The sequence below is a fragment of the Sylvia atricapilla genome, chromosome 12 (genome assembly GCF_009819655.1).
Source record: "Sylvia atricapilla isolate bSylAtr1 chromosome 12, bSylAtr1.pri, whole genome shotgun sequence".
NCBI classification, from domain to species: Eukaryota; Metazoa; Chordata; class Aves; order Passeriformes; family Sylviidae; genus Sylvia; species Sylvia atricapilla.
This window is the reverse complement of record NC_089151.1, coordinates 20,558,774-20,581,881: the sequence shown is the minus strand read 5'-3', so window position 1 is coordinate 20,581,881 and position 23,108 is coordinate 20,558,774. Positions and strand designations below refer to the sequence as shown.

Genomic DNA, 23,108 nt, shown 5'->3' with positions numbered 1-23,108 from the left:
TACCTTAAATGACTTCTTTCCCAGAGTTAACCTACTATCATGAATCTTATGTCCCTGTTAAAATTTACATGAAGAGATGCATTTGGAAATGTAAAAAGTCTTTCAAAAAACTTTACAGTTGGATAGCAAAAAAAAATTTTTAGGGGCAAATTTTAAATTTGCCAATATTTAAAATAAACCCAATATTATTTACCATGTGTACCATAATCAAGCTATCTCAGTACTGCTGCATTAATATCTGTACAGGTGTTCACTGAGCAGGTCAAGATCAGCATTTTCAGTGCTTTCCTCGAATTTTAGGCATAGGTGTAGGCTCCCTCCCTCTCATAGGAGGTAAAGAAGGCTTGTGCACTGAAATTTCATCCAGTTTTCCCCAGATCCAACCCCTCAATCTAAAAAAAAGTTCTTTATGCCCCGAATGTGTCCATGCTGTGACCTTGCATACAGTAGTTAAGCTTCTTTGAGGGTGGTTAATTCATGAACAGCAGGAGGATAATGTTTAGCTTACAAGGTTATTGTAAAAGCTCAGACATTGCAAAGAGCTTTAAATGCTGCATTGCCCCAAGGTGCTCAGTTCCAGAGAGAAACGGCACTGTATTTTCTTGCAGAAATAAATTTGATTTTGCTCATAGGGTTTTTTGGTTGCTTGAGGTGTTTTGGGTTTTCTTCAGTTGTTGGATGGAAGAATGTAATCTATTTTTTACCATGTGGAAGTAAAATATAAAAGGAAGACTTTTACATTCTTTGTTGTTTCTTAAGAGCCTGATCATCCAATAAAAAAACACAAATATTTTACTGGATAAACACCTATTTGATAAACTTCATTTATTTTGAGATTGAATGATTCTAAAACATTATCTTTTACCAAATTGTTGTGTTGAAGGAAAAATATGAGTTGACTGTAATTATTCCAGCAAGAATTCACTTACCTTCTCTTGGGCTTGGCAGCCATCCTGACTGAGAGAACAGAGGCCTCACATTTAGGACAGTGACTGAACTTGCACAGCAGTAAAAGCTGGATTAAAAATGCCATCTAGCGGCTCTCCTTCCCTTTCTTGCCACAATCCTTAAAACGATTTTTAAGGTCTATGCAGTCAAAATACAAGAGATGAGAGAGCTTAACTGTGACAATAATAATTTGTAAAGATATAAGTGATTGAAAGCTCCTTTCTGGCTCTGTATAGGTAGTCACTGAAATTCCTTCCTCAGATAAAAATCAGTCTGACAAAAGAAACTCGATAAACCAGTTACAATTGTTTGTTCCTCATTTCACTGCTGAGCAGAGAGATCCTCTGTTTGGTGAACTGCACACTTCCTTAATTTTAGTTTTGAAACTTTAATTGCTGTAGTTACAGTTCACCTTTGGTTTTTCTCCAATCTCTGGCAAGCAGAAAGATTTTTAGGTAGTTTCCATCATACAGTTGTTATGATGTAGCAGACTTATAATGATACATTTCACGATAAGGGTAAATTAATCCAAATACAAGAACTGGGGAAAAGTTTTGCAAGGTACCTCAATGCCAGATGGTGCTTTTGGCAGAGTTCAAAGGTCAGAAAGATAAAAAAAGGAGCATTTCAGGAAAAAAACAGAGATAAGCCTGAAGAAAATGGGGTGTTATCATACACCTCACTGTTAGCTGCTTTCCTCTCTGAACTCCTCTGCATGCAGAAGCAACCCTTTAGTGACAGCACTGAGCATCAAAGCACTGTCTGCTTTCCTGGGAGAGTGGGGGTCTCACAATTTTTCTCATTTCCCCTGAGGAAAGCACAGCAGAAGATCGAACCTGCCTGACTTGCACAAAAGTATTTCCAGCTTGCACAGCTATAACACAGGGAACTTTCACTCCTCTGATGTTCCATTTATGCTGCTACCTGCACCGCATTTGAAATTTAGTAAAATTTCAGCACCAGGTTGTGAACAGTAACATAGTAATGCAAATAACTTAATTTCATATCAACACAGTGAAATATTAAATACAGTAATTTAGGAGCCAGCTCACCCTGTTTGTCTGTTGGAGGAGAAGGTGGAAGGAGAAGAGAGAGGAAAGGAATATAATAGTTTTTTTCACATATGAGTACTTCTTCCCAAGCCATAAGACTTTCCTGGCCTTGAAAACTGACCCCAAGAAATGTAAATTTACTTTTACAGTGGCACGGAACCTTAATGAACATTTGTTTGTTTAACTTAAACCAATTTTTAAGCAACATCCAATAAGAATGATCCATGTGGCATTCAGATCCCATTATAGCAACTGGAAAGACCTTTGCACCAGTGCAATTACTTTGACTTAAACTGGGTCTTCAGATTAACCCCTGCAACTCCAGACACTGCTGAGCCACAGCTACAACAGGAGAGGCTAAATGAAGCTGGGGAGCTGGAACAGCACCTTTCCTACAATTTTTCATGGTGTTTACCTCTGTTTATCGATGTTTCTTGAAGCTTGCCTTCTTTCTTAGCATTTGAGGTTTTGGTTTAGATTACTTAGGAAGATTAGACCGGAACAGCTGCAAACAAACTAGAAAATACAGTTCCTCTAACAGACCTAGAGTCTCCATTTGTACGTGAGTTTTGTTTGTTTATAGTAAGAGATTTTTCCATCTGCAGTGCCCATTTTCCTTCTGTGAAAATCCAAAATGTCACATACAGCAGATGAAATGTCTGTCATTATTCACAGGGCAAGATACAGCCAGCAAACAGGGACATTCTTAAAGCTGCTCAGCAGGAAGGTGTTTTGTGGGCTGGTGCTGTTTCCTTTTCAAAAGCTGGTTGTTAGACTATAGAGCTTTTTGTGCAAAAAGGACAAAACTCAGTCTGTGTTCACTGCATGGGCCAGAGAGACAGTTCTTCCAAAGGACCCACCTTCCTTTGCATGTTCACAAATTTCCAAAGGGTCTGGATCTCTTGCTGTTTTCTAATCTGTATCACTAGGCCGAGTCTCTTTATTGCAGAAAAACTTCTGAAAACTAGAAAACTACTTTTAGTAGTAGTTTACTACTTTTCTTTGGATTCAAACCTTTTGCTGCTGGTCAGCTTTTTGACAAAAGAATTGGCTATTTATTAGAAATATTAGTCCAATTTTTAACTTGCTCTCTTAGGGATATCTGCTTTATTTGGCATTTCCGATCTTTGCGTGGCTCCATAACAAGAAATGTTTACAAAGCATCAGGAGTCTCAGACTTTTCATTAATATCAATGAGGCCATGGAAAGTAATCCATGCTAGCACCTGCTGTGAGGGCAGTGCCAATGAGGGACAGCTGTTTGCAGCCTCTGGAAGCAGATGTTTGAATTACACCAAAGTAGCCACAGCCAGTTGTCCAAACCAACAAGGGGGGGAAAACTTATGTTCCATGAGAAAGAAAGAAACCCAAAATAGTGCAGTCAGGCCTAAGCAAGAACACAGAAATGAGTTCAAGAATGTAGTTCCATAGAAAACCAGAGTTGCTGACTGTACAAGTCAGCAGATAAGATTGTTCCTTAAAAAAAATCTAAGTATAGGATCTGCTGTATTTTAGCCTATAGCTGCACCTTAATACAATGCCTGGAATTAGACTAATTTTCTTATAAATACAGGTAAGAATTGTCTTCTGGGACAGGACTAAACTTGGCTCACCTATAATCAGCAAAGTCAAAACCAAATCTGACTTTTATTTAAAGAAACTTGAGTTCTAATTTTTTCAATGCAAATAAAGAACATAGAGCACTATGGCAACCAAGCACTGTTGCTACAGAAATTTGCCATTTTATTCTATATTCCTAAAGGCAAAAACACTGCAAGCCTGAGCAATACCATTTCTTTCCTCAGATCATATCAGAGAGTAGCATTTCCATTTTTCTCTTTAATTATGTATCACTTAAGTTCATCAGCATAATCAAACAGTCCAAAGTAGAATCTAAATCTCAATTCAACTTGCTATTCAGCCCTGTCAAGTACTTTCAATATGGTATTCCTTCTTGTGTTTAGAAAATGTGGAGTGAAAGGAACATCTTCTGCAGGACTGACTGTTAATTGTTTAACATTTACATGGTTCCTAAGTCACTTCAGCTTACGCATATGAATTTATGAAATTACTGCATGAGCAATGGGTTACAGCCTTCAGCTGAAGAGAAGCATTTAACCATGGTGAGAGCACAGGAAACTCAGAGCAGTCACGTTCAGTTTTAGGCTGCTGTGTGAGGCTTTATCAGTTTTGTAAATGGTACAAAAGCTGAAAATTGGTAGGGCAGAAGGAAGAATCATTGAATTATGGACTGTCCTGAGTTGGAAGGGACCCACAGGGTTGATCGGGTCCAGCTCCTGCCCCTGCCCTGACAGCCCAACAATCTCTCCCGTGCATCCCTGGCAGCTCCGGCAGCCTCGGGGCCGTGCTCCTTCCCCGTCTCCCGGGGAGATCCCGGAGCTGCTGGCGCTGTACCTGAGCACTGGACAGAGCACAGAGATGCAGGTAAGGGCTGCTGCGGGTGTCCTCTTTCAGTTCAGATTTGTCAGGCAGATAAAATAATTACGTCAAACCTGAGGTGGTATTTTGCATGTTGTGAATTTTTTTGTTAAGATGACATTTATTTTTTTTTTTGTATGCACTTCCATGTGACGTGAAATTACGTTTCATTGTTTTAATAAAAACAAGAGACAAGTGAAAGCTCAGGGTCATTGAAGATGATCGGCTTCTTGCCATATGAGATAACTTGGGAACACGCTTATCTCATCTAGGATACTTCCACCACATTATCCAACTAAAAATCCTTCAGTACAAGAAGCCAGGCGAATTAAAAAACGCACGGATAATATCAAAGCCTCTTGGAACTTGTAAGCCTCCGTCTTTGCAAAAAAATGATTCTTAGAAGTTTCAAAGCAGGGGCTATTTAGTAACCACTGCGTTAACAGCAGTAACTACTGATTAACCACCGTGCACTTTGGGCTCGTTCCTTCCCCTCGTTACCTGCCTTAGAACCGCTCAGTGGAAATGGTAACCGAGACAAGCAGTCATATGAAACCAAAAAAACCCGGGAAGTCAGCAAAAGGAGCCCTTTTGTTCTCCATAATTTATATGGCGAGTTAATTACGAAAGAGCTTTGCGATCTTGAGCCTCATCAGCCGGTGTCCTCAGCGCTGAAGGGTGGGGAATCGTACTGGAAAAAAAAAAAAAAAACGAAAAGCCGAGCGGTTCCCCCTCAAGGAAACAGCGTGGTTTTGAATGTTATTTATGAGGAGGAAACCCCTGCTTGTGCTTTTTCTGTCTAACACGCGTGACTGGTTCCTTTCGGCTCAATGTCCTGCGCTGCCGTGGGCCGCTCAGGCCGGGCCCGCCGCTCCCTCAGCCCCTCAGCCCCGGCACGGCCGCGCCCGCCGGCACAACATGGCGGAGGGGCGGGGCCGCGCCCTGCCCGCCGTGTCCTGACGGGAACCCGGGGCGGGTTGGGCGGCGGGGCTCTTGGGCAGCGCCGTCCCTCAGCCCCGCCAGGGGCAGCGCGGGGCCGGCGGGCGCGAGTGGCGGCTGCTGGGCCGGTGGGTGCGCCCGGGGCGGGGGACGGGGCGGGCAGAGAGTGGCCGCCGCTGGGGCAGCCGTGCCGGGGCGCAGGGAGCGGAGCTGGGCCTGGCGCGGTGACTGTGCGGAAGCGGGGAGGTGGGAGTTGTGCGGGGCCCGGGCTGCGGCGGGGTCGGTGTGGGGTGTGTGCGGGGCACAGGGCGTGTTCTGTGCGGGACGGGATGTGTGTGTGCCGGATAAGCCGTGAGTGTGCGGGGCAGGGTGGGGGCGTGTGCAGGGTGCGGTGTGGGAGCACGGGGGCGTGTGCGGGACAGGGGCATGGGGGGCACAGCTGTGGGGGAGCCCTGGACACAGCTCTTGGGGAGCCCTGGACACGGCTGTGGGGGAGCACTGGACACAGCTGTGAGGGAGCCCTGGACACAGCTGTGGGGAGCCCTGGACACAGGTGTGGGGGAGCCCTGGACACAGGTGTGGGGGAGCACTGGACACAGCTGTGGGGGAGCCCTGGACACAGCTCTTGGGGAGCCCTGGACACAGCTCTTGGGGAGCCCTGGACACAGCTGTGGGGGAGCCCTGGACACAGCTGTGGGGGAGCACTGGACACGGCTGTGGGGGAGCACTGGACACAGCTCTTGGGGAGCCCTGGACACAGCTCTTGGGGAGCACTGGACACAGCTGTGGGGGAGCAGAGGGGCTCTGTGTGTCGGTGTGTGGGGCTGGGGCAGCGCGGAGGTGGCGGGGCAGGGATCGGATGTGCCGGATGTTTGTGGGGTGAGGGCTGGGTGTGGACCGTGTCAGGAGTGTGAATGCGGGGGATGTGGGCTTGCGGGAATCTCAGAGGGGCTGTAAATCCGAATGTGCCGGGGGTCTGTCATTTCACTGGGAAGAGCGGGCGCTGCTGCGCTGTGCGGTCTGCGCTGTGCCGGGGCTGGCCGGGCCCGGGCCCCGCTGGGACACCGCGTCCCCGGGGAGGAGAGCTGGCGCTGGAGCGGCAGCGGGTTTATGTAATAATTGGCTCTTACATAATGGTCTTTAGCTTTAGCTTTAATTAGCACCGCTACCGGGGGCGTCCTAGGCAGCAGCATCTGCACACTAGGGCTGGGGAGGACCCCGAGGATGGGAGCCCTGTGTGCAGCGCTGGCTCACAGCGGCTCCGGGGCTCCTCAGTGCTACCTGACCTCAGGCAGGCGCAGGGCTGACCCGTGTTAGTGACTCTGCTGCTGGGGGAAACACCACACCGCCTCACGCTGTCAGCCAGCCGGTCTGAACGGGAGGGGTTTCTTTAAAACACTATTTCAATCGGCTTTTTGAGCAAGTATGTGAAAGTCATCCTTCTTTCAATCTCATGTGGCTGAGAGAGGCAGGAAGAGAAAAAAGGAAAAACAGTACTGGGAATGGACTGAAAAAGGTTGGCAAACCTTGGCTTGTCTTGTGCTGTAGGTGCTTTTTGGGTTTAGCTGTTGCTGGAGTTGGTAGTGTCAGATGTCTTCCTATTGTTTTGGTTGCGTTCCTTCTGTAGAACAACAAAAGGCATTGTGTGTGTTGGAAGATACAGTGTCCGAGGAGACTGCAGGAAGGCCTTGGACAGTGAACTGGCACTGCCTTTTCCATCTGCTCTCCTGACATTAGCAGTGAAATTGTGCTGTCTTTGCCTGTTCTCACCAGGTTGCCAGAATCATAGTGGTGGGGTCAGTTGGAATGCTTGTCTGCTCTTTTCTGCATTAAATATGGGTAGCATACATCAGAAATGTTTTGTGACACGTTGCTTTGGGTTTCAAACAGGATTTCAGCAGTTCTTGAGTTGTTTCAGTAGGCCTTCTGTTTAGAATAGCTCAAGGTGACTTTTACTTCCTGCTGATTCCTTGGAAAAGTTTCCACTCATCTGATCTGGCTGGTTTCTTGTTATTTCTTGTGAAGTGGCCTGCTAAAAAAACTGGTGTTGTAGCAGCAGTAGGGTCTTTGGCCTGAGGAAGTGGTGTCACAGGCCACCTCAAAGTGTTTGAAAGCTCACAGAGAACTCTCTTGTTCTCAGTGGCTGCTAGGGGGATCTTTTGGGAGTAATTGGACTTGTGGTGCTGCCATACCATAAAGTTTTGAAATCCATGGGGCACAATTCTTTTTTGAGTGAACATCTGGTTGTACTTAGCAATATCCCACAGCTGGAATACCTTATTGAAAGCAGGAGACAATGTGAGGACCTCCCCCATGGCAACTGAAGAGCTTCAGCTGCTGAAGTGCCTGAGGCTTCAGTGCTGTTGGCAGCAGAGGTCTTCCCTGCAGCTTGTTCTAACTGCTCTCCAAATGAACAAGCCAAATTGTGAACCTGTAAAAGTTGTCAATCTGTTACAGCTTTCACTGCACCGGAGTGTAGTGTACAATGCTATGAAAAAAGCATGTATTAACCAGCAGTAGAATTTGCCTTCAGCTGTGTAAAAGATCCTGCCTGCCTGTGGGCTGGTTAAGATCTTGCAGGTAAAAAAAAGAACAGCTGAGCTTATAAGCTGTAACAGAATTGGAAAGGTAGACTGGCTTGTTCTAGCTGTGAGGATCATGGTAGTTCACATAAATCATTAACTGGCCACATCTCTCAGTCTTTCCACTGGGTTTAAGTACTTATCTTCTCTTGGGTTTGAAGTTTTGGATCTATTAATGGAGTTGTATGCTAGCAGGCTTTTTTGAGAGTTGTGCAATATAATTGTCACTTAAGTCCAAATTTTTAAGCTTGTTGGCTCTATTTGTTCTGTGTCATATCGGATGAGGCTTTTCGTTGTACAGTTTCCAATAACATTTCTTGTAATGTTGCCATTTCTTCTTATTCTTGCCACAATGAGGAAAAAACCCTGTCTGGAAAGTAAAAGTTATCTTTTCTCATGGGTTAAAAGGAGCAGTCATATCCTTGGTTATAACTAAGTGATGGAAATTGTATCCCTTTTAAGATGCTTTTATCTATAGCAATCTCTTTTGGAAAGAAGTTCTGAATATTTGAGAGCTCTAGATATGTTTTGTACTTCTATATGGAAAGCTTCTTATGAGCTTTCTAAATATTTTCCCTTTCCTACATTTATATTCCAGGCTGCAAGGACGTTCCGTGTTACTGAAGGAAGGTGCTCCATTTTTGGAGTGACTTACAATGTCAAGAACTGTATCATCCTGGATTTTGAGCTCAGCCAGAAGTGGCATTATTTTACAAGGCAAAGGACGTTGGTACTCTATCTGTATCCCAAATAGAAACAAGAACAAATGGAAGCTCGTTTTCTCCAAAGCGTGTCCGTGCCCTGCTGGGAGCTGCAGCTTAGACAGAGCTTTCTCCTTTCCCAAAGCATTCCGACACACTTCCACCGAAGAAGAACACTTTTCTTTCCAGTTGTCTCCGGCACAAATCAACGACATACTCAGAGCAGGTGAACTATCCCACAGAACACTGGATTTGAATGGCAAGAATGCAAATTCCGTGCTGAGGTTTGAAAGCAACCAGCTGGCCTCTAACAGTCCCATCGAGGACCGGCGGAGCGCGGCCACGTGCCTGCAGACGGCGGGGATGATGTTCGGGGTGTTCGACGGCCACGCGGGCGCCGCCTGCGCCCAGGCCGTGAGCGAGCGGCTGCTGCACTACATCGCCGTGTCCCTCCTGCCCCGCCAGAGCCTGGAGGAGATCGAGCTGGCTGTGGAGGCCATGAAACCTGTGCAGCCCATCCTGCAGTGGCACAGGCATCCCAACGACGTGGAGTACCAGGAAATCGCCCCGCAGTACTTTGAGAACCTCCGGGTTTACTGGCAGCACTTGCTGGACCTGGACGCTGAGCCGAGGTTTAGTTTGGAAGAAGCCATGATCTGTGCATTTAAAAGGTTGGACTCAGACATATCACTGGAAGTTCAGGCTCCTCAGGAAAATGAGTTGATGAAAAATATTGCCCTGCAAGTAGCTTTTTCTGGTGCAACAGCCTGTGTAGCTCACATTGACGGTGTTCACCTACACGTGGCAAATACTGGTGATTGCAGAGCGGTTTTAGGGGTCCAAGAAGAAGATGGAACATGGTCTACTCTCCCTCTAACCCGAGACCACAATGCCTATGATGAATTTGAAATTAGAAGATTGAAGAGAGAACATCCTAGATCTGAGGAGAAAACCCTATTTGTGAATGACAGATTACTGGGGATTCTTATGCCCTCCAGAGCCTTTGGAGATGTGCAATTAAAATGGAGTAAAGAATTGCAACACAGCATTCTTGAGAACAGCTGTGATGTTGAGGCTCTAAACATTTATCAGTATGTTCCTCCAAACTACCATACCCCCCCTTATTTAACTGCAGAGCCTGAAGTCACATACCACAAGTTAAGGAGCAAGGATAAGTTTCTCGTTATTGCTTCGGATGGGCTATGGGAGATGCTGAGTAATGAGAAGGTTGTAAAACTTGTTGCGGGACATCTCGCAGAGCTCGACATGCAGAAATCACCACTGACTTTTAAGAAACCAATTAATCTGGGTTACATGCACAACTTGTTGCTGCAGAGGAAGAGCAAAGGCCTGGCCTCCCTGGACCAGAACATCGCCACCCATCTGATCCGGCACGCAATCGGCAGCAACGAGTACGGCGAGGTGGACCCAGAGAAGCTGGCTGCCATGCTGACCCTGCCCGAGGACCTGGCCAGGATGTACAGAGACGACATCACAGTCACCGTGGTCTACTTCAACTCAGAAACTATTGAAGATTACTACAGGAACCACGAGTAGGGCCTTGGACTGCTGCAGTTCAAAACCACTAGGGAACTTGGATACTGAACCTTTCCTCTCGCTCTCTGGTAGTCCAACTGCCACCAGTGTCTGCAAGTTCCTAAATGTTTTTGTTACTTACTGGCTTTCAAAATAACTTTCTAAAAGGTTAAATTTCCCTGGGTTTCCAGGTTTGTATACACTGAAAAAAAATGTTTTATGAAAACCTCACTGAAATGTGACTGAACTAAAGATTGTGGACCAGTTCTGATTCCATGAGAACCTCCGGTAAAACTCCAATGAACAAACAAGGCAAATTTCACTGAGTTTGGTACAATTTAATAGAGATGGATAATAGGTGTAGCTGCATGGAGTGTCAGGCTCTGCTCTTGTGGAGAACGAGTTGCATCCTGTTGAAGCACTGTAACTGAATTAAATAAATTAACTACCAAACCTTTTTTGCATGTGCCAGATATTTTAACAAATTGCCCCATATTGATAAAACAACGTGAAAGAAGGCTGGCTGGGCCTGAGGAGCCCTGGGACTGTCAGATGTCTTTCCTGACATTAAGCAAGGGAAAAATTGTGTCTTCTTGTGCAGTTCTTTTCTCCACAAAAAAGTGGGAATTCATATTCTCTTAACTCTGTGTGGACTTGTGTGGCAGCTTAGAGTTCAAACACGTGAGAGTCTTTGCAATTCCCTGTTCAGGATTTAACAGCGCTAGACTTAAACATTTGAGTGTTTAGTTTAAACAATATACCCTTTATTAAGTATTGATCTATGAAGTGCTGTGCATCAAATCCACCAACTGTAATTTAAATTGTTGGTCAAGATCTAGAAGTTAAAAAATTCATCTACAAGTAAATACAGCAAAAGAGAGCACCTTTCTCTCCAGATTTAACTTAAAAGAAATAACAGTACCAATACTTCTCCAAACTGGTTTAGTCTTTCATTCTTGCTTTTCCTTATAGGTACAGAGTTATTTTTCCCAATGAATGTATGTTTCAGTCTCTCAACATACACAGAAGTGTATTTTACAATGGTTTTCTTTTATACTGAGCTTTCCAGAGTGCCATCCAAGCTTGCAAATTAGCTTTTACATATGGTGCTTCTTCCTTGTTTACACTCCACAGGAGCTATTTCCCACAAGGATGTGCACACTGGGAATATAGACCTGTTTACTGTTCTTGCTGCTGAGTAAGAACTTGTGTGGGTGCAGCAGAGCAAATAAAAATATTGGTTTTTTTCTTAAATTCAGTTAAAAGCATTATCCCTCTACAGTTTAGCAGATGAAAAAGTAGTTTTTTTCTCAAGATCTTAAGTTGACAAGATCTTGGGGCTTAAACTGGTAATATTTGTGGATTTGGGGCTCTTTGTGTACTTTTCCTTATACATAAAATTTTTTGGTGCTTTTTTCAGGCATATAATAATCTGTTTTGGAGATGGGATTAGAAGGAGAAGGAAGCTAAACTGTTAAAAAATATTCATGCTTTTGACTATTCAGGATTGACCAACTCAGTGCTACAATTGCAATCACTAAATGCATCCCTAAAAAATCTTCAAAAATTACTATTTTTTTTTTGGTCTAGTACCTTTTGGAATACATCCAGCCATTCAGCCTGAAGGCAGATTCAATGAGTAGGTCTGTTCCACTTGAGCAACAAACCAGGATTTACCTCAGGAAATCTGCCCCTGAGCTCTGGGTGATAAGGGCTGCAGGCAGACTTTGGGTTTGTGCCAGATGCTGCAGAGCTTGCTGAAGTGCTTGGTGCTGGGGTCCAGCTTGCTTTAAAGGGTGCCCTGCTCTCATCCTCCAGGCTGGTGCTGTGGGGACTGAGATTTCCTCTGCCAGGAAAGGCAGGCCAGGGATGCAGAGCTCCTCAGCAGCATCCCTGGACCCCCTCTGGCTTCACTGAGCTCTTAAAAATCCTCTCATGGGATTAGTTACAGGCTTCACTGCTTGAAATTTAGCCATAAATTAGTGAAAAAGCATTTATCGACTACGTTTTAATAGAGAAATTAGCAGTGTAGCCAGAGGCACAAAGGTGCTAAACCATTATCAAAGGGATGGGAACTGAGACTTGTCTTATGAAGATAATCTAGAAAACATTTAATGTAGAGCCAAACTGCTGCTGCAAGAATAGTGCAGGAAATCAGCAAGTGTCTAGTCATAAATACAAAGTTCTGCTCCTTTCACCATCCAGTGGTGAAACCCAGGTCATCTCTTGAAAGAGTCTCTGTGGCACTTTCTCATGGAGTGTAACTCCTGGAGACATTGCTGTGTGTAGGTTGGAACTGCACCTGCAAATTGGTACCAATTGTTTTGGGGAAGGTGTCTGAAAATCAGAAAGTTTTTTCCCATTTCATGGTAGGTTTGCTCAGTTTTGATGTGCAACACTATGATCATCTGTGGTGAAAAAGAATAATGTTCAACTGGTTGAAAGTTCGGTTTGCTTTAGTTTGGTTTGGTTGGTTGGCTTTTTAAATACAAATCATGGATTCACCTGCATATTCCCTGGAATTTGTTGCTGTCAGTGAAGGCAGTCCATCCACACTTAGAATCATTTAGTTTGGAAAAGATCTCAAAGACTGAATTGAGCTGTTAACCCAGCACTGCCAAGGCCACCGCTAAACCACGTCCCTAAGCACCATGTCCACGTGTCTTTGAATATTTCCAGAGGTGGTGCTCCACCACTGCCCCGGACAAGCACACATGGAAAGGCAGGAATTTGCCAGAAACTCCTCCCCCTCCACAAAATGAGTGTGAACTAGGACCTAGCTGGATGAGAAAACCCCAGGGTGAAAAGTTCGCCCATGTAGAAGTGTGCGAGAACTCTGGAAACCCAAAGCTGGTTCTCTGAGATGCCAAGCACTTGGCAAAAACAACCTTCAGGTAAGCAAGCTGTTATTCTGCATTCTCATCAGAGCATTGAGCTTTGTATTCTCAGTTTTTACCCCAGGACTGTGAGATGACAGAGCTGTGGATCCCCACCACAGAGCCCTGGACCTCCGCTCTGTGTCACACAGGACAGGAGCAGCCAGCTGGAGGTGACACACCCCACCCGGGCTCTGCCATTCCTCCCATCAAACAGCCGAGCAGCTAGAGCCACTTGGGCACTGAGATCCATTTCTGCTCCCATGCTCACATAAAAACCAGGTAACATACTGTCCCCCCTCCTTTCATGATCTCTCACAGCTGGTACCAGGTGATCCAAAAGAACTGATCAAAATGAGGAGGATTCTCTCCACGAGCCTGAGGGATCTTCAGCTCTGAAGAGCCTGCTGAAACAGCATAAAGTGATGAAATGTTGCATTTCCTTGCAATTTCCTTCAGTTCTCAACTCTCTGCAGTATTAGGTGTGCATATTTACTCAGGAAAGAATCACGTTTTAAATTCACTGAAAAAATTAAAGGTTGTGCTGAACTGTGGCAGTGTACACACAGCAAAATGTTTTGTGATGAATTCACCTACAACAACCACGGTAAGTAGCATGAGTTCAACAACTTCCTGCACCCTGAAATTACCTGAATTGAAAGCAATTCCATTGTGTCTTCTATCCAATGTATTTTAACAAAGTTCCAGATTTCAGTCACTCTAAATTCTCAGTAATGTGTACACCATATGCTTGTGGTGAGCAATTTGAACTTGGTCATAGGTATTTTCATTTCTTAAATGCTTCATTAATTAGTGCAATCAGAGCTAACTGGCATTAATAAAAATAGTATTTTGTGACTTGGAGAGTAAAAAAATTTTATGTGAGCCAACTTACTGCATTAACCTGCTCTTGCAAGCTCAATGATGTGAATGTTTATGAGAACATTTAGATGAAGCTCCTGCAATATTGAAAATCTGTTGGAGTTATCATCTTTGTAGGCAGTTTGGTTTAGGTTAGGTAGTTCTGCTTGCCTTTTGTGTTCTTCATTTCTGCAGCAGTAAGAGAACTAATGGTCAGTGGTACTCATGCAGATTCTGTGTCTTAAAATTATGGGCATTATGACTTAAATAAAACATCTGAGGTTAAGCATGGATGTAAATATTAGAAAAAAATTATTTTCTTCCCTAAAGCTTACACCTTGAGCTCAAATACAACTTTGCCACTTTTTTTCTTCAGAATTATTATTCTTCAGAATAATAATAAATTATTATTATTTTTTTAATTAAGTATTCAGACCTGCAAAATGTAGTTGGTATTGGGAGAAGGTTGTTTTGGGTTTTTTTCCTGGTAACTTTTTTTGTAGTTGGTGGATTACTGTTTTTGTAAAAATACTCCTTTCACACTTAAAACTAATCTTTATTAAATGGATGTTTACAGGGCAGTGTTTTGGTTGCTGCACTGGAATGTAGCTCCTGGGGAAATATGCCAGGTTCCAGGTCAGTGAGCACAAATATCTAACCTGGGGTAGAAGTGATCAGCTTGAGTTTGGTGAGGTGTTTGTAGCTCAGGGTTTTCCACAGCGAAAACAACTCTTAATGAATGAAAGTAAAGACATTTTGGCACTATTGAGGTTCCATTAAATTAGCCAGGTAGCACGGGGGGGCACAAGTTCACTGGCCAAAATATCCAAACTGGGCTTTAGTTAATTTGACACTTAGAGAAAGTTACTTTAACTTTCTGTATGTGTTCATCAGCAGTTTAAAATGTAACATTCAAAATGTTGTAATTGTCTTAAAATAATGCAACCCCCCTACAATACCTACAGAAAGAATAAATCCTTAAATTGCAACAGACCAGTAGCAAGGCAAGTGTTCATGTACTTAGTCTTTGGGACTTAACTTTATTCCCATTAATTCCAAGTGTTTATCTGTCCTTGCAGAGGTAAAAACAAAAGAAAATTCTTTGAAACTGATTTCTTCCCGAAGAAGATACTTGTCTAAAATTGAGGAAGAGTTTTTTGGTATTAAGTTGAACAGAGTTTCTCTGTTCAGAGCTGTAGTTGTGATGAGAACCAGAGGCAGAGCTGTGCACACCGGGGGGTTTTGTCACGTATCCGTGTGTCACACTGCTGTGGTGTGCTCTGTACTGCCACAGGTTGAGTACTTCCAGAGAAAGTAGAAGGGGAAGAATCCAAGGTGTGAGTTTCTCTTGGAGTCACAAAACCTGGTGTGACATGAAAAAAAAATGTTTTCCCTTCCTTGTATCTGTGGTGGGGACATTGACCTTCAATGTTACTGTCCAGCAAGAACACTTGCCATTTTGGCAGATCCTTGGGTTTATCCTGAAGAACTGGCTCACGCTGCTCCTGTTGGATCTCTGCACTTGTAGCTGTGTGAGGTAATTTCTGTGCTGTGGTTCAGGGACATCAGAGCCTGGCCTGTGCCAGCACCACAGGGCACACAGGGCACCTCTGCTGGAGCTGGGTCTCCCCAGTCACTGAGAGTGCTCTGACTGAAGCTCTTTAACATCCTCAGGGATAAAGGTGACTGAGAGCCAGCAGTTGGGGCAGGGAAGAATAATTATGGTTTTCTTTTGGGTTAAGGGAATTTACTGGCACATTTCTTAAGATAAAAAACTGAACGGCTTGATGAGGTTTTTTTTTTAATTAAACAGTGCAGAAGGGGTAACTGTGGTCAGCAGACAATGTTTAAAATTATATGGGCAGCAGATGAGTGTGTCATAAAGCACACTATCCATGCCTCCCTGCTGAAATTTTGGAGCCAATCCTATAAGGAGTTATTCTAGGGCAGGTAGGTTAGTTCAGACTCTGGCTTTGTACTTCTCCCAAACCAGCTCAGAGGTTATCCCTGTGGAAGAAGTTCTTCCCACCTGAAGGCAACTGCAGTGCTTTAGGAGCCAGGATCCTACTGCCAGTGATGCCTTGGGAAGGCTGACGTAGGACAGAGACTGGACAGAGCTGGAGGATAAAACAGATATTTATAGAAAGGCCTTTAGGATACACCTTGGGCAGGACAAGAGCCTGGCCAGGGCTTCACCAATGATCTTAGAATGATCAAAAAATGGCTAACTGGTCACGAGGTCTTACATTTTTATAAGTTTAGGTCCATCTACATATTGTGGTTTAATTGTCCAATTACAGTTTCAGGCTGGGAGGTCTCTTGTTCCTCCCTTCAGTCCACTGTTGTTTGTGGTTTTGGGCCTGAAAGTTGGCCTTGGTCTTCATCAGGGAAAGGATTTGTTTTTTCTCCCTACTCTGTGAAGAGAACTCACTAGCACTTAATGTGAGGCTCAGAGCTGCAGCTCTATCTAGGCAGCACAGAATCTGAAAAACATGAAAACTAAAACTTAAGGCATCACCAGTGCAGGGGGTTCTGAGCTCCCAGGGTGGAGCCTTGGGCATGCTGCTTTCTATTTGTGTTCAGTTGCTTTGGTTTGTCCCCTCTGAAATGGACTTGGCTGCTTTGAGGTGGCTCTTACAGCACAACTTCACAGTCCTGTGTTGATTTTCATAACAAGCAGAATTGCCATTTCAGTGCATTACTGGATAATCCTTGCTTTGGTGCCTGCAGAGCCGGGCTTGGCCAGACGGTGTCACCTGAGATTTGCGAAAGGATTGCTGTGCTGTGACAAGTCTCTCCTCGCTTTTACTTTCCATAACATAAATTTCAGGTGCTCTTGAAAACAGAGGGGAAAAACCACCAACCACCTGCACGCATCTTAAAAATTCCATGTGATTTATTAGTACTTCAAACTTATAAACAGGGTAATTTGAGCAAGAGTTTGATTAACTTTAATTCTTTTTCAAGACAAGTTTGACTGGCCCAGGTACCCAAAGGGGTTAAGCTTTGTGGAACAGTCTCCCTGTCCTGGCACTGTGAGGTACAGGAACATGCAAGTGAAGCCAGGACACACCTGCCTGAGCTTCCCGGAGAGACTGCAGTAGCACAAGAGGAAAAGATGCTTCCAGAGCTGGGGAGATCTTTGCTCGCCCATAACCCCAGTGCCTCCTCCTGCTGCTGTGCCATGGCTGCCCCAGGGTCACGCTGTGGCCTGGGTTAAAACATTTTCATTTGGACAAACTTCTAGTCTGGGAATTGCACTGGAATGCTCCTGGAGCAATGGGGATGCACTGTTAGTCTGGGTGTTCACAGAGATGTCTTGCTCCAGCCTTGTTGTCAGCTGGCATTCTGGAGTAAAATGAGGGTTTCCCCACCCTTTATCCTTTCCTTTTATCTCCAGTTCTTTTTTTCTGGACATGGTTGCCTGCACTTATGCAAGTACAACTCATCAAAACTTGCATTTTCTGTGCATTCTTGCTGTTGCATTTCCCACATGCCTCTCCTCCTCTTATTCCTGTTACTCCATCATATTTCGTATTCTAATCATTGTTCCGAGGAACTACATCAAGAAAAAGGGGCAACATTGTAATTCTAGAGCAATATGAGGAGACATGACTTTCTTTCACACAGGAGGGTGAGGGATTTCTGGAGTGTGACCAGATGTGATTTCAGCCAGGTGCACATGTGAATAATCCACAATTCCATAGAAAAGCTTCTCCCACTGTTTGCTGCTGTCACAGCAATGTGGAATTAACACAGCAAGTAACACCCATCTGAAGTGCTGGGGGACAGAGAAATAACATTGTTATTTGATGTAAGTGATGTATTGTGCTCTTAGACCAACTTTACCTTTTGTGTAATCCCAAACTTCAGCCTGGGATTTGTTCAAGTCTGTTTCTAACCACTTACCATGAAAATAAAATAACCAGACAATAAGTGGAACTCAACTAAAGGACTAAGATGCTGGGCAGTGGTGGAGCAAGGCAAAGTTGTGAACTTTGGAGCTGGCCCTCCAGGGACTTGCTCCACACATGGCCTTGGGTTGGATTCGAATCTCAGACCCATGTGGAGTCTTTGCTAACCAGATATTTTGTGTGCTCTCACTCTATTAGAAGTGAAATCCAGTCATTTGGCCAGAGTTTCAGAAGAACTAATAGGTCATGATTAAAATCTTCCAGGGTTGGGGCTCATGTTGCATCATCCTGTTTAAAAACCCCTTGAATAGTTATTTCTAACAGTTTGGAACCATATGTAAAACAAATAGAATCAGTGCATCCCCCTAATGCTGATGTGCCACGCATTCAGGAACCTGCTGTTTGCCAGGGCCTTTATCTGCCCTGAAATCCCCTGTGAATTCCCAAGGCAGGCACACAGAACCTTCCCCTCACTTGCAGAGTTCAGTTTATGAATAAGAGATAATTGGTGTAATAGTGAAACTATGGCAATAGTAGTGAAATCCTAATGCTGCTGAAAAAGGGATTTGTTTATTTTATTATGACTTTTTGGTTAGCCCTGTGTCTCTGAAATCTTTGGCTGCAGTAGAGCAGATGGCTCTGGCCAGTAGTCTGAGTTTCTGTGGTGAAAACCCTGAAACCTTTGTAAAACCCACAGAAACAATGGGACATTTTTGCCCATTTATGACCATGTGACATAAAGGAAAAGGGGCTTCAATTTCATTTTGGCTTCAATTTTGTTTTGACTTCAATTTTGGTGTGGTTTTTTAACTACATGGTGTGCTTGCTTATCTGGTTATCTTCATTTCCTTTTCTGGGGTGCCAGTTAATTTTTAAATGGCTTTTTCATTTATTTCTTTTCCCCCAGTCAGGCTTTTAGAGGCATTCTAGTGTCATTCTCAGTGCATGCTAGTAATAAATATTTCTACTTGATTCACCTGCCAACTCATCTTTTATTCATCCTGCTGATGAAAACAATCTCCCACGAAACTTCTGTTGCTGAGAGAGTTCAAAAACTTTCCAGTTATGGATGTAAGTGATCGCCTTTCCAGCTTAGTATAAGAATTTTCTATTGCTTTTTTACACATTTTTGAAGAGGTTAGGAATTGTAAAGTTCTGATGTTAATTACAGCAAGAGAAAGAATGTAACCCAGGAAGTGTAGTAACCGGTGAACCTGCTCACTCTTTATGTTCTTATTGCAAAATACCCACGTGGTGCCCAGCAAATAACAGCTGTAATCAAACAGCTCTCCTTGAGCTGTATTTTGCAATTATGTTTTGTGAAAACTCCAAATTGCAGCAGAAGCCTACATATCTAGTTAAAATATAACAAAATTACTAAATAAATTGGAACACATCCTGTTCACCAGATCACCTGATTGCTGCAGCTGTATATATATTATTTTTTGTGTAAGTGTGGCTAAACACATCACTTAATCTACAGAGACAGAACAGGACCTGGAGGAAAGCTGGGATCCTGGGCAGCCGTGAGCACCAGGATCTTCCTGCTTTAAATACATATTTGTGATGAAAATAGGATTTTTATGCTCTGTGAAGAAAAAGGAGAGGTATGAATATGTATCCATTCAAACTTTTATTTTTGTCTAAGGAGGTTTTCTCGACTTCATGACATTTTAGCTGCTCTAAGAACTTTGCCGTGAACTGAGAGGCATGACTGTATTTCTGACATGTTCTTTAGGAACAAGGCAAAGGCTGCCTCTGGTTCCCAGGGTGGTGCTGAATTAAAATCAAACATGCCAGTGGTGTAGGCATTGCACAGAAGTCAGACCTCGTGAGGCACTGGTCAATGGGACAACTCTACTGGGAAAGCAGAAGGAAAGCAAATTCCCACTTCTAAAAAAATCACTGAATTTTTGATTCCTTGACCTGGAGTAGGAAATGCAATGTTGTGCTCTCCCTTGAGGTCATGTAAATTTTCACTACCACAACATCCTGGGACTCTGTCAATTGACCTCTTCTTAGAAAACATGGGAGGAGTAAGAATGGGAGCCCCTGGATGTGCACATTGTACCCGAACATTCAGTGTCAGATACCCATGGCTGATGCTTAAGGGTCTCTATTCTTATTGCCGTGCATATGGCTGATTTCTATTTTGGCTATCAGCTGATGGAGTACATTTTTGTTTATTGCTGACCAGTTTTTGAACTTTGGTCTCTCTCTTTTCTTTTTTTGGTGTTTTTTTTTTGGGTTTTTTTTAGCAGAAATAGGTTGGATCAATAACCTATTAATAACCTATTCAAGCCCAAAGTTCTATTCATCTGCACTTTCCAAACAAGAGATATTTCCATTGTTCATTATTACATGCCACTTCCATTTCAACCCTGAACTCATAAATCATAAATGAGCTTGAAGTATTCATTTTCCTCTTTCAGCACTACCTTTATCTGGTATTTGCTGACATGGCTCATTATAAGTTATTTTTGAGCACAGTCCGACCTTGTTTTCTGAACAGATGAATTCATTGTTGGAAAAGACTCTATAAATAGAATTTAGGGGCCCCCAAAATGAGAAATTCTAGCTCATTAGGATCACAGCTGGAACAATGTGATCAGATATACAGAAATTTTGCTCTGGTGAAATGAAAGCAAAGTCTTAGCTAATCGGTTCTGAACTTTTAAACAACACATGGGCAATTTTTGTATTACTGTTAAGGGTGATAGAAACCATCTGGAAAAAGAGGTTCAAGGCAGCATATACTGGAAAGAGAGAAGGAAGAAAAAATTAGAGCAGTTAATGCTAAGGAAAATAAATACGCTGTATACAATGGGATAAACAAATGATCTCTGGTATCTTCTGCTATTCTGAGCTATCTCCACGTGAAGCTCACATGAAATTAAGGTCTTATTAACCACTGCCAGTCTTCCTCATATGTAAGGGGCACATATGTCTCCTGTGTCAACACTTAGTGCTGAAGTGGTGAGGTAAATTTATGAATGTGTGACTACTTCACTGTCTCAAGCAGGATTATTATTGGAAAATGCATAAATCCTCTGAACTATCTCCACTCATGGACGAGTAAACACTCAACTGCATCAGACCACAGCTAATTCCTTTGGGAACTGATAACTCTGGGCACACAGAGCCTCCCAGAACTGGAACTTGGAGCTGGGCACGCATGAAGACTTTGCTCTAATTCCTCCCTTATTGGCATGTTTCAAGCACGACTGGCTGCCAAACCAATCAGTTTTATTATCATGAAATAATTCCTAAAGTAATGTCTTGTTTTCTTCTTTCCTCACTGAGGAACAAAGCTCATTGTGCAGGGTGAGCACCTTGAGACCCATAAGGCAATGAGGGGGAGCTGGAGGACATTTTTCTAGGATATGACATTCAATATTTAAGAATCACATTATCATAAAATCCCAGAATGGTTTGGGTTGGAAGGGACCTTAAAACTCATCCAGTGCCACCCCTGCCATGGGCAGGGACACCTCCCACTGTCCCAGGCTGCTCCAAGCCCCAGTGTCCAGCCTGGCCTTGGGCACTGCCAGGGATCCAGGGGCAGCCCCAGCTGCTCTGGGCACCCTGTGCCAGCCCTGCCCACCCTGCCAGGGAACAATTCCTGCCCCAGATCCCATCCAGCCCTGCCCTGGGCACTGGGAGCCATGCCCTGGCTCCTGTCCCTCCAAAGTCTCTGTCCACATTTCTTATCAGCTCCTTGAGGCCCTGCAAGGCCACCCTGAGCTCAGCCCAAAGCTTCTCCTCTCCAGGTGAAAAATCCCAATTCTCTCACCTCTTCTCATGCAAAACATACAAGAAAATACATGTATTGTAAACACCTGAGAAAGGAACAAAGAGCAGGATGGGCACCCAGTGGAGTGAGGAAGTTTGCTGAGATCAGACCATGCTAGAAACAGATAAAAGCTGTGAGCCCTGGCAGTGCCCAGCCCTGAGCTCAGACTCAGCCACAGGGTATGGACAGGCCTGGGGAAAGTCCTGCTTCCTCCTCCTCCTCATTGTGGAAGAGTGAAGTGTCTTTGACATCAGGTGTTTTTCTTGTTCGCACCAAAAACTGCAAAATTCATCTTGTTATTCCAAGAATTTGATCTTTTGAGAGGACTATTTAAAGAGATGGTTTCTTTGAAAAAGAAAAGTTTGAAAAATTTAAAAAAACGTGCTGGCTACAAATATATATTTTTTTTTTAAAAATAAAGCATCTAATATTTGTACCTGAAAGATAAAGAAGACTTTTCTGTGTTCAAGGTTCTGCATTAAGAGAAGGGCAGTGATTATGGCAAGACAGGTGACTGGTTTCCCCAGCTGTTTCTCACATGGCTTTTGGATGATGAGGATGAATTCTGAATTAAGACAAAACTGCAAATGCTTTTTTAGACTCACTTATACCACCCCTTTTTTAGACCACTTATATCTTCCTAATGGGAAGGACAGAGGCAGTACCTGAAATTACATTTTGTTGTGGTGTGTGTGACTTCTTCGTTTCTTGTGCTTGTCATTTCTACTGCTAAGGCACATAACTTGCATAACTTCAAGGCAATGTCTGTCCTTCCTCCTGTGGTTTTTGACACTTATTTTAGAAATCATTCTTTCACTTCCCTAAAACTGGAAATTTCTGATGTACCTATGCAGATGAATCTTGTGACAAAATTAGACTATTTAAATAGTAACTAGAGTATACTGAAATCAGAAGAAGGAAACCTGAAGCTCAAAATCACTGTATCCTTCTTTGAAAAGTGCTTTATTACAATTTTGGTCCCTTCTCCAAAAATGAAAAATACCCCCCAAACCCTCAACCTCCATGGAAACAAACACCATTCTCTCAAAACTAAGCAAGTGTGAATGGGCAGTCTGTCTAAGCAGATTTTTAGTGTTTGTGAAGCTCAGAAGACTTGGAGTCTATAGCAAAAATCCTGTGCACACAGTTCCAAACTACCACCTCACATTCAGCTGATTTGCTGTGTGTGTAGGACCCAAGCTCAAAGCACAAACTGACTTTTAAAACTCTATTTCAATTTTAGATTAAATTAGTGATCTTAATTACACTATAAGTAGTGTAAGCCAGGACTGATTAAGGAAAAGATAATAATAGAAAATCGTGCACTGACCTGAAAAATAAATTTGACATGCTTGTTTCAAAATTACTGAAGTACTTCTTGCATGCTAGTCTTTTTCCTTTGGTCTTTGTGGATTTGCAAACTTTTTCCCCTCTGGCGAAGGATGTGTTGATTTACATCATATACAAT

General features: G+C 43.5%; 1 protein-coding gene across 3 annotated transcripts; it reads left to right on the top strand.

Annotated features, from left to right (window-relative positions):
• Positions 1-5,370: 5,370 nt before the first annotated feature.
• On the top strand, positions 5,371-10,654 carry PDP2 (pyruvate dehydrogenase phosphatase catalytic subunit 2). 3 transcript variants are annotated; one of them, XM_066328003.1, is made up of 2 exons: positions 5,371-5,505; positions 8,558-10,654. In XM_066328003.1, exon 2 carries the CDS (start codon positions 8,616-8,618, stop codon positions 10,215-10,217), a length of 1,602 nt encoding a protein of 533 aa, XP_066184100.1. In that variant the 5' UTR covers positions 5,371-5,505; positions 8,558-8,615; the 3' UTR covers positions 10,218-10,654. The 3 variants fall into 3 exon arrangements, with proteins under 3 accessions (XP_066184100.1, XP_066184102.1, XP_066184103.1); XM_066328005.1 differs by lacking the exon at positions 5,371-5,505 and adding an exon at positions 5,543-5,623; XM_066328006.1 differs by lacking the exon at positions 5,371-5,505 and adding an exon at positions 6,873-6,893.
• Positions 10,655-23,108: the final 12,454 nt, after the last annotated feature.

What these genes read in the sequence shown, in the direction of transcription:
- PDP2 (XM_066328003.1), top strand. Translation starts at nt 8,616, where the DNA reads ATGTCAAGAACTGTATCATCCTGGATTTTGAGCTCAGCCAGAAGTGGC.